The 17,135-nt window shown below is 41.6% G+C and overlaps 1 protein-coding gene across 1 annotated transcript in view; it reads right to left on the reverse strand.

Annotated features, from left to right (window-relative positions):
• Window positions 1–6,958, reverse strand: part of KDR (kinase insert domain receptor) — a 64,130-nt gene extending 57,172 nt beyond the window's left edge. The window contains exons 1-3 of the mRNA XM_029285940.1: window positions 6,953–6,958; window positions 6,251–6,273; window positions 659–739 (exon numbers count right to left, since the gene is read on the reverse strand). Coding sequence (XP_029141773.1) covers window positions 659–739; window positions 6,251–6,273; window positions 6,953–6,958 — 110 coding nt within the window. The remainder of the gene's footprint in view (window positions 1–658; window positions 740–6,250; window positions 6,274–6,952) is intronic.
• Window positions 6,959–17,135: the final 10,177 nt, after the last annotated feature.

Here is a 17,135-nt window from a genome sequence, read left to right on the forward strand (position 1 = left end):
TGTTTTTCAACTTTGGCAACTTTCAGATATGTGAACTTCAACACCCAGAATTCCCCAGCCAATGTTGTCTCTTATATTTGTTCAGCATTATCGGAGCATCATTCCTGAATGGAAAATGGCCAGGGAATTTCTATTGGATATTGAAAACATCTCAAAAGACTCTACAACGTAGCACTTCTACAAGGTTTCTAACAAAATTACATAGTTCTACCTGTGCAGCCAAAGAATCACGCTCTACAGTAGTTTAGCCTTTTTAATCGCTTGAAAGAATTGACTGAATTTATCTGTTCTGTATCTTCTAATTCTAGGTATATACAGGCAGATCTATTGGGAACACACAGAAAGGGTCAATAGGGAATGATGGAATAATTGACATTTGCTCTTTAAAGGTACCAGCAAAGTCAAAGTAAATAGAATTTATAAAAGACTCAAGACAATAGGGTGTCTTTTCTTTTGTCCTTTTGAATGTTAAAAGCTTCAAATGCTTGAGTCAAGAAACACCTGGAAATGTTTGGGGCACAATAAAATTCTTTATTTGTATTCTTTGTTTTATGTAACTATTTTGTGTGTGCGTTCATATCCCCAAGATAGTCGCGTATCATGGGAAGAAATTAAGACGATGCATTAAATACCAATAATAATCACCTTTCTTTCTTACCTGCAAGTAATCTGTAACGTATCATTTGCAGCTATGGTAATCATATGTTTTTGGATACTAAGAGATGGTGGATCCAATGAGCTAGATGAACCTGTAAAATGCAAATATATATATATGTATATGTATACATTTATCAGTACTGTAATTGAATATACAAAATTTCATGGACTCCAAACAATGGGAAAATACATAACAGTAGGATACAATTTATCTTCAGCCGTATTTTTAGTGTTTCAACTAGCAATCTAGACGAGTGTTTCTCAATGTTGGCAAGTTTAAGATGCATGGACTTCAACTCCCAGAATCCCCAGCCAGTTACCAAAGGTTGAGAAACATGCCCTCGGCTAACGTACCAATTATAATATAGCAATTCCTTGTTTTTAAACTAAAGCACAATTGAAACCAGAGGCTTTTTTCCTAATGGAGAGGCATCTAGAAAAAGTCACGGTAACTCAACTGCAGTGAGATTATTATATACTCAAAAGTGGATAGATTGAATACTACCCACCATGGAGAAATGGCAAATGAAGATGATGGAACTTGCAGTGGTGGCTAAATTAACTTCTTTGCTTAAAGAAAAGACCTGTATGTACCTGTATGGCTGACTAGAAATCTCTTAGAAACTTTTGCATAAAACAGAAAATAATGCACTTATCGTTTGTGGTTCTCATGATTAAAAAAAATGGATGATAGAAAAAAAGGAAGCTTTTTTGTAATCATAGAGTAAGAGATAACTTTACAAACATGCTTGCATTTGGTGCAAAGGAAATTGGAAGCTTCTTTTTTCTGTTTTTTTAATCTTTTATTTCTGCACGCTTGTCTTTTCTTTTTCTTTTTCTTTTATCTCTCTTTTTCTCTTTGTTTTGTTATTTTTAATCTACTTAAAAATTAATTATACACACACACTATATACATAAACACACACATACACACATGGAAAGACAGACAGATAGATAGGTACATGTATACATAACATACACACACTCCCATACTTATTTCTTGGGTGCAGGCTTTTAATGAACGCTGCCTTTCAGAATTACAAAACTGCATACAAAATGCATATGTTTGGGGAAATGGCCTACAAAGCTAGAAACAAAAAATCTTGCTTTTTTATGGCAGCAATGGATTATGATCACATTGTATCTGAAGGCATGGGATATGCATTAGATATGGACTAATTTGTCTACATAACCTGTTCGCTAATTTATGTCAGCAAATAAATTTAAGAGGATGCTGAATAATAGCATCCAAGGGAAAATTCCCTTTTGTCCACTGAAAGGGTTAAATTATGAAGAATGAAACATCACACTGAAATTCATGAGTGCTATCATAACAGGAAGAATGGGCAGATGGTCAGGAGCTAGCAACTCAACTCTACAATTCATACGGGCCAGGGTGGAGTTCCTGTTTGTTTGCACTTCTAACTTCAAGGTCTAGCTAAAGGATATGCGCATTGAAACACGCTGAACGTGGTTTTAATAATGATCTCATTTTTCTCAGGCATGACTTAAATGTCCCCTTAAGTTTAAAAAGAAAACCAGTTTGCTCCTTGATCAAATTAATTGAATTTGCTTGGACGGCTTCCAAATGATCTGTCCGTATAAGATTATGCTATCGAAATGAAAGCAGCCACTCTGTAATAAAAGAACTTTGCAAGACAATTGCATGAAACAATTGCATCAGTACGGGTCAAAACATTCTTCTTTTCGTTGAAATGTTTACTGTGCAACTTTAGACACATAGATATGTTAAGTATGTGCCCTTTATGCTTTTGATTTTTCGTTGTTTTTTCTTCTTTTGTAATGTTTTGTGTGGTTTTGCTTTATTTTGTCTTTTCTACTTAACTTAAGAAAAGGGATTATGCTTTCCAGCACCATCTACCAGTGGGTGGGTGGGGATTAGTAAAATGGGAAAGAGAGGTATCACAATGCAAGACCCACCCCATTTGCCTCATTTGTGTGATGTCAATGCACGTGCAAAAGTAGTGAGGCCGGCACCACACTCCTCCATCCATCACCTGCCATTTGTGACCCACTGTAGGCACCATTGTGTCCCATTGTTGTTGTTAATTGCGAAGTCGTGTCTGACCCATCGCGACCCCATGGACAACGTTCCTCCAGGCCTTCCTGTCCTCTACCATCTTCTGGAGTCCATTGAAGCTCACGCCTACTGCTTCAGTGACTCCATCCAGCCACCTCTTTCTCTGTCGTCCCCTTCTTCTATTGCCCTCCATCTTTCCCAGCATTAGGCTCTTCTCCAGTGAGTCCTTCCTTCTCATTAGGTGGCCAAAGTACTTGAGTTTCAACTTCATACAACATTGTAATGATTGTATTCTGAATGTTTATGGAGATTCTCAGTCATCCAGGTCATAGTTATCCCAAAGATGCTTTTTCAGGAGGCAACTGGACCTTTCTTGATTTTCTTTGAAGACGTTTCACTTCTCATCCAAGAGGCTTCTTCAGCTCAGCCATCCCCCACCATCCAGTGAGAGCTGAAGAAGCTTCTTGGATGAGAAGCGAAACATCTTCAAAGAAAAATAAGAAAGGTCCAGTTGCCTCGTGAAAAAGCATCTTTGGGATTGTGTTCTGAAATAAATACTTTCAGAGCGATTGTTTTCTTTATTCTGAGGACATTTCACATTTAAGAAAACTGTATTAACTGGTATTTTTAGATTTTGTTATCAGGTTACTCTCAGAGACAGAGAGCAATGCTGCTGTTGAGTTGTTATGAGTCCATCGATATGTCATGAAACTTTCTTGGCTACCGTTGCCGTTGCAAATGACAATAAGAAAGGTTTTGACCTAGTTCTGTTGCTCCTATCATATTTCCTTTTCATCACCCAAATGCCTAGAATTATAAAAAAAAAACTTACAATGAAGTCTGTTTCTATAAAGATATTTTAAGTTGTGCAAAAACAAACTTGTCCAGATATGTTAAGAGTTTGCAGATCACTAGGTTGAACGGAGATGGGATTATAAGCCTTCTGTAGAACTCAACGCTCAATTTTGACTGGAGTCCTTCTAGCTCAGGGGTCTTCAAACTTGGCCCTTTTATGACTTGTGGACTTCAACTCCCAGAATTCCTGAGCCAGCGTGCCTGGCTGAGGAATTCTGGGAGTTGAAGTCCACAAGTCATAAAAAGGGCCAAGTTTGAAGACCCCTGATTTAACATCTCACTGAAGTGCTTCAGAATATTCTTCATATCTCAGCTTGGGCAGTATTCAGTATCAAAAGAGAATAATCTTGCACAATATGGCTCAGGAAATTCTTCTCATCCTTCAACTTGAGCTCCACTCTGGATCAAGTGACCTGGCAGAAGGAGAATAGCAGCACTGATTCCTGAGCCACTGTCCAACTTCCTTTTCTATAGGGTAGCTCTGGGGCAGGAATAGGCAACCTTGGCTCTTTTATGACTCGTGGACTTCAACTCCCAGAATTCCTGAGCCAGCCATGCTGAGGGGAAAGGGAGAGGTTTCCAAGCTGAGCCATGCTGGCTCAGGGATTCTGGGAGTTGAAGTCCACCAGTCATAAAAGAGCCAAGGTTGCCTACCCCACTCTGGGGAAAATTGTTCTGGATTTCTTTTCCCCCATGGCTATTGGTCACATATGACCCGTTTTCAAACTTGGTTACATTCCAATCCCTTTTTGAAGAGTCATCTTGATGAACAGCGAGGGATTCCTAAGCACCATTATGTAATTTCTTTCCAACATTTTACTAAGCTGGAAAGAATTGCAAATGATGTTTATTTGAATTTGTTTTTCAGGCAAGGCCTTAATGCTGGAATTAACATAATCATCATTTCCACTTATGCTAAATAGATTCCTATCACATATGTTCTTTGCAAGCAAACATCCCACCGTTTGTTATTCATGTCCAAGAGAAATATTTCTGCTTTGAGAGTTTCTGGGCTATTTGAAACACATACAGTAATTTTAAACGATCTATTCTGTGCTGAATATTCTTGGCTTTTACTTATGTAAGTCTACAGTCCAAAGCACGCTTCTTTCCTAAGAAGTCCCAATGAACTCAACATGTTTAGCGTAAATCCAAATCCATGAGCATCCATCATAAGTAATTAACTATCAGCCATTCTTATACATGACCATATATTATTATTATTATTATTATTATTATTATTATTATTATTATTATTATTATTATTATTATTATTATTATTATTATTATTATTATTATGTTGGAAGGGACCTTGGAGATCTTCTAGTCCAACCCCCTGCTCAGGCAGGAAACCCTATACCATTTCAGACAAATGACTGTCCAGTCTCTTCTTAAAAATTTCCAGTGTTGGAGCATTCACCGCTTCTGGAGGCAGGTTGTTCCACTGGTTAATTGTTCTAACCATCAGGAAGTTTCTCCTTAATTCTAGGTTGCTTCTCTCCTTGATTAGTTTCCATCCATTGCTTCTTGTCCTGCCTTCAGGGCTTTGGAAAATAGCTTGACTCCCTCTTCTTTGAGGCAGCCCCTGAGAGATTGGAACACTGCTATTATGTCCCCCCTCGTCCTTCTCTTTGTTAAACTAGACATACCCAATTCCAGCAACTGTTCCTTATATGTTTTTAGCCTCCAGTCCCCTAATGTCTTGTTGATTTCACTATGCTGGTTTATGACCCTGGTGAAGATTTGATCTGATTGATTTGAATGGGGCTCATGTGCAGGTGTCACCTCTATATGTTTATCTGGCAGCAGAATTTTAACACAGCTCTGAGTTGTCTCTTTCATTACAAGTGGATTTTGAGGTTTATGCTAGTAATAAACAAGAAGCCCACATTCTCCTTTATTCATTTCAAGACAATTTTGAAAAACAAGCATTCACTGATCTTTCAGTCTCTACCCCAAAGGTGCTTTTTCAAGAGGCAACAGGACTGACTTTGTTTTTTCTTGAAGACATTTCGCTTCTCGTACAAGAACTGAAGAAGCTTCTTGGATGGGAAGAGAAACGTCCTCAAGGAAAAACAAAGAAAGTCCAGTTAGCTCTTGAAAAAGCATCTTTGGGACAACCATGATCTGGGTGACTGAGAATCTCGCGTAGACACGTTGAGTCTCTACCTATCAAGCTAACAAAGCATATCTCTCCTACACCACATAATTACAGGTAATCCACAACTGAGCCCAAAATTTATGTTGTTAAGTGAATTTTGCCTCATTGTACGACTTGCCTTGCCACATTTGTTCAGTGAATCACTGTAGTGGCTAAGTTAGTAGACCGTTGGCTAAATGAATCCGGCTTCCCCACTGACTTGGCTCGTCGCAAAAGGGGATCATGTGACCCCAGGACGCTGCAACCGTCATAAATGTGAGTGAGTTGTCAAACAGCCGAATGTAAATCACATGACCATGGAGATGCTACAATGGTCATATGTGTGAAAAATGGCCCTGTCGCTTTTTTCAGTGCTGTTGTAACTTTGAACAGTCACTAAACAAACTATTGTAAGTCCAGGACTAGGTGTATTTGCTATTCAGGGCATAGAAAGCCCCTGAAACAGTCTTTAGTCCAGATATGTCAAACACAAGGCCCGGGGGCCGGATGCAGCCCGCAAAGTGGTTTCATGTGGCCCGCAAAGCCATCCTGGAAACAGTGAGGGAACGGCCCCCACTGTCTTGGCCCTGGCCCAGGGCGGCCGGGAGCCAATGTACAATTTTGTGGTGGCCATCTATGCTGAAATGCATTCAGTATTTGCTCCACAAGGCCGTCTGGAAACAGCGAGGAACCAGCCCCTGACGTGTTGGCCCTGCCCCCTGGGTGCATGCTGGGGAGGTGTCACTCTTTGTGAGGAATAAAGAAATGCATCATCGCTTGGAAGTGGTCCTGGTCCCACCCTCTTGTGCCAGAGACCCTCAGATCTGTCCCACTCCTGCCCAGGCCCCCACAGGCACCATTGACGCGAAGGATGTAGAGCTGGCCACGCCCACCCAATAGGCCACACCTATTCCATCCACGCCCTCAGTAGGCTGCACCCACCCTGGCCACACCCACCTGCCCCGAGGGCAACCGCAATGCTGATGCGGCCCTCAATGAAATTGAGTTTGACATCCCTGCTTTAGTCCTTCACATTCTTGGCAGCATCAACATTTTGCTATTTCCATACAATATCCACTCCTTCCTTAGCCTGAATAATTAAATACCACCTGTAGTGACTACCAGGCTGTATCCATGGATTTTTCTTAAAGAACAACTAAGCCTTTTTGCCTGTGGCATGATTTTAATGACTGGTAGTTTATAACATTGACCTTTGTTTATTTGGAAACGAAGATTATGGATATGGATTACTGTCTTACCGTCATTGTGAAGTTTACATATTAATCTTCTACTATGTTAAAGAACTACTAAGAACAAGCAATGCACTCGTTTATTCTCTTTGTCATGGACAGGTTTTTGGGAACTGAAGACAACCGGAAATTCCAACCGGCGAAAAATTCCATTGGACAGAATCGATAGGAATTGGACTCTCTGGATAGAAATCATAAAATATGCATTTCTTTATAAGCCGGCCTTCCATCAGAGCCTTCTGATCTAGCATATAACAGAATAACAGAGTTGAAAGGGACAGTGGAGATCTTCTAGTCCAACCCCCTGCTCATATTGTAGCTCTCACTCCAGATAACATCGTTTCTCAGTCCAGATAAACCTTTAATCAAACTTCAGCAGAGAATTTGGGAATTAGATCTATAGAATGACAAGGCCAAAGTCATCCATCCCATCTAGAAAGAGTACAGAGAAGAGCAACAAAGATGATTAGAGGTCTGGAGGCTAAAACATATAAGGAACGGTTGCTGGAATTGGCTATGTCTAGTTTAATGAAGAGAAGGACGAGGGTGGACATGGAGCAGTGTTCCAGTATCTCAGGGGCTGCCCCAAACAAGAGGGAATCAAGCTATTCTCCAAAGCACCTGAAGGCAAGACAAGAAGCAACGGATGGAAATTATTCAAGGAGAGAAGCAACCTAGAACTAAGGAGAAACTTCCTGACAGTTAGAACAATTAACCAGTGGAACAACCTGCCTCCAGAAGCGGTGAATGCTCCAACACTGGAATTTTTTAAGAAGAGACTGGACAGCCATTTGTCTGAAATAGTATGAGGTTTCCTGCCTGAGCAGGGGGTTGGACTAGATGACCTCCAAGGTCCCTTCCAACTTTATTATTATTATTATTATTATTATTATTATTATTATTATTATTATTATTATTATTATTATTGCTACTACTACTGCTACTACTATTATTAATAATAGTAGTAGTAGTAGTAGTAATATGATGATGATGATGATGATGATGATGATGATGATGATGATGATGGTACATTTGCAGGTTCTCCATGGACAATTCCTTGCTAGTTCTCTAACATCCAACTTATTTCGCCTAAGAGATGCTTTCCTTGGCCTCACTTGGCACACCATCTACTATGGAGATTATATTAGTCTCCCGTATTGCAAACATAAACAGGCCTCCTCAGCAACAGAGGCTGAGTGAGTAGTCCAAATATTTTGTTACATGCCCCTTGTACCTCCCGTGGCATCTGGCGTTCATAAATCCAATTATCCGAAATGTTCATCTTCTTTCTGAACAAGAGATTACCATTTTCTTCCTGCAAACCTAACTTAAGACTATCAAAGTTGCCAACTTTCTTGCACTACCTATGGGTTGCAAAAACTGGATTAATAAACTTATCTCTTTGTTCATTATTTCAAGTTCATGGGTTGGTTTGCTTTTCTGTATGTTTAAAGTTGCATTTTGGTTTTATTGGTCTGAACCCCCATATAAAATGAAACAAAAGTAAGCCTTCCCTCCTATCTGGTATACTCTTAAATGCCCTGGACTACAACTGCCATATTTAGCAGCATGATGATAATTATATGAGATTTTGGGCAACAATATTTTGGCCTAAACAACGTTTAATTGTGCTTCCCCAGCGGTGGACTCACATTTTGTGCACCCCACTTCCATTGCTACAGACACCCTTATAATCTGCAAATGAGCATTGTCACCCTTTTAATTATTTCCTTTAGCTTGTTTTGCTTCAAAAGTGTCTCCAGTCGCTGTGCAAGGGAGAGATTACACCTTTCCCCAAGGCCCGCAGGGGTAGGCAACCTTGGCTCTTTTATGACTTCAATTCCCAGAATTCCTGAGCCAGCATAGCCTCCATTTCTCCTCAGCATGGCTGGCTCAGGAATTCTGGGAGTTGAAGTCCACGAGTCATAAAAGAGCTAAGGTGGCCGACCCCTGCCCAAGGGATTACAATCCAAAATTTCCACATTTTTCTTTCTTTAACTCCGAAGTGGATGTCCCCTTTCCTTACTCCTTCCATCCACTACTCCCAACGTGCATCTGGCTGTGGAGGGGATAGCTCAGGAAATGTGTGACTTTTCAGCAACAGCTAATCCGGCTTCCTGTAGGTGAGGGAATTTTTCCTTGTTGACTCAATTGAAAAGAAAGGAGGTCGGCCTCCTCTCCAAAGATCTCCTAGCAGGGACCGCAAACTGAAAACTTTTGAAATGCCGAAGAGCTTATCGGTCTACCCTACAGAAAGTCTGGCAGCCTGGCAGGTCTCTTGCCCAGGGCTCCCCTTCCTGTGGGAATTCTGATATCTACACACCGGCCTGGTTTTCTGCGTTATTCCACAACTGTGTGCGATACACTCCAGGGCCGTCTCCTGTGACTTGCTTCTCCCACTAGAGCAGGGGTAGGCAACCTTGGCTCTTTTATGACTCGTGGACTCCAAGAATTCCTGAGCCAGCATGGCTCAGCTTGGAAACCTCTCCATTTCCCCTCAGCATGGCTGGCTCAGGAATTCTGGGAGTTGAAGTCCACGAGTCATAGAAGAGCCAAGGTTGCCTACCCCTGAGCAGAAAATGCTAAAATGTTAGTACAGGTAGTCCTTGACATCCAACGATTCACTTAGTGACCGTTCAAAGTTACAAAGTTACAACGGCAATGAAAAAAGTGACTTACGACCATTTTTCAGTTACAGCCTTTCCAGCATCCCCACGATCACGTGATCAAAATCCAGATGCTTGGCATCTGGTTCATATTTACGACCGTTGCTGTGTCCCAAGGTCACGTGATCCCCTTTCACGACCTTCTAACAGGCAAAAAGTCAAAGGGGGGGGGGAGCCAGAGGCACTTATCCTTGTGACTAACCTAACTGTGGGAAGGACGGTCGTAAAATGGGGCAAAACCCACTTAACAAATGTCTCACTTAGCAACAGAAACGTTGGGCTCAATTGCGGTGGTAAATGGAAGGCTACCTGTGTTATTTTACAGCAGAGAAGTAAAATGCTTTTTGCAACCCAAAGAGAACATCAAAAGATGGCCCAAAACAGGATCAGGGGAGATCGCTAGGCAGACCAACCCACAAACACACCCCCAATTCTCTTCTTGAGCGATTGCAAACGCTGGCAACTATAAACACTCATTTTATTCCTTTGACTGTTACAGGTTGAATATTTCATTAAAGATGAAATGGTGCTGACTCTGGAAATGCACCAACGGGCATTTCCCTCTGGCAGCACCAAGTTGGAGACAATTCAGACCCACTGAGAGAAAATGCTAGAGTTATAACGCTTTTATCCCTACTGTTAAGAAAATGGACTTACATTATTGGGAACGGATAAGAGATTGGATACAGGAGATAACTGAGATACAAATGGATTTCAAACCAGAAATATTTCTTTTGGGCATAATAAATTTAAAGATGGAAAAACAACTCCAACACATCATTATACACATATTGACTGCAGCTCATATAGCATATGCGCAATGTTGGAAGAGTGAAAATATTCCTACAAATGATATGATTATGTATAAAATCTTGGAATGCGCAGAAATGAACAAACTTACGTTAGAATTAAAAGACAAGGAGACGTCAGAATTTTATGAAATTTGGAATAAATGTTATAATTGGCTAGAACAGAGAAAGAAAAAGACACAATTATTGATGTACATAAAATGTAAATAAGATGTAAAGAATATTTAAAATGTAAAGCACTGTTCTGTTAGAAGAAAAGATTTATGTTTATGTAGTTTTTGGTGTATGGTGTATAGTGAAAAATAAAAAAAATTTAAAAAAAAAGAAAAAGAAAATGGACTTACATGTTAATTATCTGTCAAGAATGACGTGAATCTCAGGCTAGAGTTTATGGTTTTGAGGTTGTTTTTTCACCTTTTCTGTCTCTAATAACACAACAATTATTTATTCAAATAATAATTTATTCAGTTATTATTTTATGTCCTGGATTTATCTCTCACCTCTTCTTCAGAGCAGCTCTACCCCCACTACAACAACCCTCTGAGGTAGACTGGCTGAGAGAGAAAGAAACTCCTCCAAAGTCAGTGAGTTTCCAAGATGTCGTGTGAATCTGAACTCGGCTCTCCCAGCATCAAGCCCAACATCTTAATCTCTCACGACAACAGGATCCATAATTCACGACCCACCTCCCCACCCCCAATCCTGCCCCAGCGGAAAATCTAGACCACCGTGATGTTTTCTTTGCCCCAGTTTCCCCAACCTGGCGCCCACCAGATGCCCAAGAGTGGCGGCCGGCTGGTTGCTGGGTCTCCCGTCCCTTTAGAGTACAGGTAGTCCTTGACTTACGACCTCAGCTGAGCCCCAAATTTCTCTTGCTAAGTCAGACATTTGTTAAGCCAGTTTTTGCCCCATCTGACGAACTTCTTGCCACAGTTGTTAAGCGAATCACTGCAGATGTGGAGTTGGTAAGATGGTCGTTAAGCGAATCTGACTTTCCCCCCCCATTGACTCCGCTTGTCAGAAGGTCTCCAGAGGGGGGGGAATCGCCTGACCGGAGAAGACTGCCTACGTCATAAGTGTGAGTCCTTTGCCAAGCGTCTTGAAGGTTAATCCCGTGACCACGGGGATGCAGCCACGAGTCCCGAGTGCGAAAAGCAGTCGTAAGCCCTTCTCTGCAGTGCCGTTGCAACTTTGAACGGTCACTAAGCTGAGCTGTTGTTAGGGTTGCCAGGTCTGCTTCCAAAAAATAGCGGATAAGCCGGGGGGGGGGTGTTTAAGTAGTAAAAAAAGTAGACTGTACAGCTTTAGATTACGTACCATTTCATCATAAAGCTTTTGAATAAAAAAAAAATGCCCACTATTTTGTGAAAAAAAATAGTGAACATAATGTGAAAAAAAGTGGACTGTCCGCTCAAATAGTGGACACCTGGCAACCCTAGCTGTTGTAAGTCGAGGACTACCTGTAATTTATTTAGCTGGCTAGCAAATTTCATACGGCTGGCGGTGTAATAACCACAGTGACAACCAAAACAGCATCCCCATCAATAAAACACTTCAGTACAAAAAAAAATAAAATAAAAAATAAAAACAGAGAAAGACCCAAGCGCTCTCCCAGCGGATCTCAGGCGGTCCTTTCCCATCCCGGAATCCCGCGGGAGAACCTATTTCCAACCCAACCCAACCCAGCCGGATCGATCCGACCCCTGCCTGGATCCGGTTAATGGCCAAGCGGGACAGAACGGACCGACCCTTCCCCGTGCTTTTCCCTAGCTTGACCCGCAACCTTCCCCTAAAAGCCCCGGTCGTTCCCACGGGGCGCGCCTTCTTACCCGAATCCCCCAGGCAGGGCTGGGCGGCCAAGCAGAGCGCGAGAAACAACCCCGCTCCGGCCGCGAATTCCATCGCAGGAGGCGGAACGAGGCCCCGCGGATTTCAGCCCAGCCTTCAGATGGGAAGCTGAGGGTCGGATCCCACGGAAAGCCCGCGCCAAAGCCCCGGCCGACGCGCTCCTCCTTCCTCCAGCGAGAGGCGTTTGGTCAAGCGAAGCCTTGCCCGGGCGCTTCTTGTTTCGGAAGGGGGAGGAGCTCGGCGGGGAAGCCCCGCCCCGGCCTCCCTTCTTCAGGTGGTCTCTGGGGGGCGGGTGGTCTACCTGGAGTCTGGACTTCTCAGGCCGGACGTCCTTTTCTCATAGATGCTCCAGCCATTATTTGCTTGAGGTCAGAGTGGGCTTCTGATCCTCTCCAGACACAGCCATTAAGGAAGCGGGAGAATTTTTTTTAAAAAAGTAGTGTGTTGAAAGGAAGACAGATTATGGGGAGTTTTGTCTGAGGCCTGAGGACTCAATTATAGGGAAGACAAAAAAAAAAAAAACTTAGCTAAGTCAGGGGTAGGCAACCTTGGCTCTTTTATGACGCGTGGACTTCAACTCCCAGAATTCCTGAGCCAGCATGGCTGAGCATGGAAACCTCTCCCTTTCTCCTCAGCATGGCTGGCTCAGGAATTCTGGGAGTTGAAGTCCACCAGTCATAAAAGAGCCAAGGTTGCCTACCCCTGGTTTAGACTGAGGGTAGGCAACCTTGGCTCTTTTATGACTCTGGACTTCAACTCCCAGAATTCCTGAGCCAGCATGGCTGAGCATGGAAACCTCTCCCTTTCCCCTCAGCATGGCTGGCTCAGGAATTCTGGGAGTTGAAATCCATGAGTCATCAAAGAGCCGAGGTTGCCTACCCCTGGTATAGACTGAGAGTAGGCAACCTGGGCTCTTTTATGACTCATGGACTTCAACTCCCAGAATTCCTGAGCCAGCATGGGGGAACTACGGCCCCCTCATGACTCGCGGATTTCAACTCCCAGAATTCCTGAGCCAGCATGGGGGAACTATGGCCCCCTCATGACTCGCGGAATTCAACTCCCAGAATTCCTGAGCCAGCATGGGGGAACTATGGTCCCCTCATGACTCATGGATTTCAACTCCCAGAATTCCTGAGCCAGCATGGCTCAGCTTGGAAACCTCTCCCCTTTCCCCTCAGCATGGCTGGCTCAGGAATTCTGGGAGTTGAAGTCCACGCGTCATAAAAGAGCCAAGGTTGCCTACCCCTGAGCTAAGGGAATATCTTTCGAGAGCACTGTTTTTTTTCAAATTCAGCAAGTTTAAGATGCATTGGACTTCTACTCCCAGAATTCCCCAGCCATGGAGAATTCTGGGAATGGAAGTCCAATGCAGCTTAAACTTGCTGAGCTTGAGAAAGAGCCTTTTACAGGTAGCCCTCTGCTTGCAACAGTTCATTTAGTGACTCTTCGAAGTTACAACGGCACTTGAGAAAAGGGACTGGCGACCATTTTTCACACCGGTGACTGGTTTACATTCGGATGCTTGACAACTGACTCGCATTTATGACGAGCAAAGACAATGGAAAAACCAGATTCACTTACCGTAACAGCCATGTTACTAATTTAAGAACTGCAATGCTTCACTTAACAGGTGGAGAGAAACGTCATAAAACAGGGCAAAGTACGCTTAACCAATTTCTCACTTAGCAACATAAAGTTTGGGCTCGTGGTTTTGAGCTTTAACATCAGGCTGCCCTAGTTTGCAGCTGTGTGGTCACTGAGTGTATTTGGAAGTAAGGAAGAGTAAGACAATTCCATCTAGTTTTCTCGATAATAACTGGGTGTATTGTCAGGATTCCCACCCTATATTTAATCAGCTGCCCTTTGCACCCTATTAGTATACATAACAGCGCCATAAAATCCGTCATAAAAAATAAACATCACACTGTATCCAGAACTAAATCCAAGATGAAGGCAAGAAAAACAGAATATTTAATAATAAAAACATTTCACAGAGAGAAGCAGCCACAAAATGATTAGATATAAAAAAGTAGGCAACAGTAAACTTTGTAACACAAAGAAGTTTCTGATGCCAACACTTGGCAAAGCTTTCATCATTCCTGACCAAATTCCTTCAGACAGGTTAATGTTCTAATTTATCAACTTTCTGGCACTCCAGCTTTCAAGACTGATGTAACATTTAAAATAGCTGGGTCAGACTATCAGCCAAATAAAAGCACACACACTATGTATGTTTGTGTGTGTGTGTCCAATCAGTCTTAGTTCGGACGCCATCTATGCTAAATGTTCAACTTTTTCCAAATTAATTAAAATTTAACCAACCAGCCAAAGTCAGCCTTCATAAGCCCATCTTATAAAAGAAATGTAAATATTTTTCTAATATTGTGGAATTAGGTATGTATTCCACTCCAATTCAAGTTGATCAATGGTATGAAATTAGCAGTTGCAATATTCTAATGAGTTCAGATGGTTTCTCTAGGTAATGACTATAGCACATTTTGCATCCAAACCTTGCAGGCTTGAATGTTTCATTTAGAATTCCAATCTTGTCAGTCCCATAATTTCCATTTCCGAACATACCTCTCCCCAGTTTTAGTGTCCAACAACAGTTTATCAGCCATATTCCTTACTTATTTTGGCTGGTTTAGGAGATGCTTTACTTGATCTGGGATTCTTTGCTAATTTGCCTTTCTTTGTTCATTCCACAAAACAACAAATGTGTTCTTTGATTCGAAAAAGACAAAAACCATGTCAACCATGTATTATGGTATACAATTTAGGGTAGCATAACAGCAACTCCTTGAAATCGATAGATTTGGATCACAAGGACAGGAAAGCGGTGCAGAGAGTGGTGAGGATGGCCGAAAAGATCACTGGCAGTTCCTTCCCTCCCATCCAGGACGTAGCACAGAAGCGTTGCTTGATCAGGGTCCATAAGATCATCTGGGACACTACACATCCTCTTCACAACCTGTTTTTCTTGTTACCTTCTGGGAGGAGGCTTCGTGGTATCCGAAGCAGAACATCCAGATTCAGCCATAGTTTCATTCCATACAGCATTAACCTTGTGAACTCTCAAGCTTCCTCCTTCCGTTATATATTCAAGATGGGCAGCATTTAATATTTATTTGTTACGTATATGTAGGGGTGTGGGTCTATACATATGTTGTACATAGTATGTTTAGGTGTGTGTCATGCATCTGTTTCACTTTGAGAGCGGGCAACTAAATTTCATTTTTGATGTGTGCCATTGTGCCCACAGTAAAAAAAAATGACAATAAAGGTTATCTTATCTTATCTTATCTTATCTTATCTTATCTTATCTTATCTTATCTTATCTTATCTTATCTTACCTTACCTTACCTTACCTTACCTTATCTTATCTTATCTTATCTTGTCTACAAGACCATGAAACTGCTCTTTCGGGTAGGAAAAAGTCTAAAGGTGTTTCAAGATGTGATTTTTTTATCCTTCCATGACCCTGCCTTGCATTGATTGCATTCGATGGGTGTCTTGAGAATGTGATCTTCCATTAGGTGGGGTCTTTCATTGACCACTTCTTCCACTATTCTAATAAAATCAATATCATAATTGGTTGGGAAGAAAAAAAAAGACAGAGCTTCACGAGCTGCTGAGAGATTTTTATTTGAAAACAACTTAATAGGGATTTTCAACCAAGGCTGCCTAATGATGATGATGATGATGATGATGATGATAATGACAGTATCCACAATGGCGCAATCAAAGCTCTGTCTGATTTTTATGTGAGTTGCACAGAGCTTCGATTGCATCATTGTGGCTGTACCATTTTTTTTTACTTTTTTGACCATATCTTGCAGATATGGCCCAGATATCGGCTTTGGGAAGAAGTTGGGGAGAATCTTTTGTCTGTGTAATATGCTGTGTTTCTTGGTGATCAAAATCTCAATCACAGCAATGCAGAAAAGAGGGGAAATGAGTGGGAAATGCTCTCGGGAATCTACAGGAAACGAAAAAAAGGCTGACCCTTCTCACACCTCTTCCCCTCCTGCTGCTCCCGATTCTGTCACGATTTCTCTTTCCTGGTCTGCTGGGGGAACACCCCCCCCCCCCCACAGACAGCCTGATGGAAGGAGTCTGGCTTCAGCAGGAGCCAGCAGAAGCAGGCCTGTTAACAAGCTGCCTTTTGTTTCCTTAATTGTTGAAAATAAGAAGAAATTCCTGACCCCAAAAGCCCTGTCATATAGTCAGATTTATCACTTCTGCAGCCAGTGGGCAATACAAATATTGTTTCACTTGAAACTGCAGAATAATCTGACTTCAAAAAAAAAGGGGGGGGAGCAGTATCGTTATTATTTTTCCCTGGCATTAGGCACAAGGTCTCGTTGATTAATCAGAACATCAACTTGGAAGCCTGGAAGAACATAAAGAGCACTAAGCTGGTCTAAAATGAGAATCCAGAAGAACAATAAGAAACATTTGAGGATCACACTGAATGTTATTATTTCTGTCTTCTTGTTTTTAACTATCCTGCTCAGTCTTGTAGTATCTGCAAATCCAATGAAGATCCCCTCCACCTCTTCATTCAAATCAAGAATACCAATTCAGGACTGCTTTGTATGCTTCCTCTCTCCAATATAATAATAATAATAATAATAATAATAATAATAATAATAATAATAATAATAATAATAATAATAATAATAATAATAATAATAATAATAATAAGAAGAAGAAGAAGAAGAAGAAGAAGAAGAAGAAGAAGAAGAAGAAGAAGAAGAAGAAGAAGAAGGAAGAAGAAGAAGAAGAAGAAGAAGAAGAAGAAGAAGAAGAAGAAGAAGAAGAAGAAGAAGAAGAAGAAGAAGAAGAAAAAGAAGAAGAAAAAAA

Source organism: Protobothrops mucrosquamatus, unplaced genomic scaffold (assembly GCF_001527695.2).
Source record: "Protobothrops mucrosquamatus isolate PMUCROS unplaced genomic scaffold, P.Mucros_1.0 scaffold2566, whole genome shotgun sequence".
Lineage (NCBI taxonomy): Eukaryota > Metazoa > Chordata > Lepidosauria > Squamata > Viperidae > Protobothrops > Protobothrops mucrosquamatus.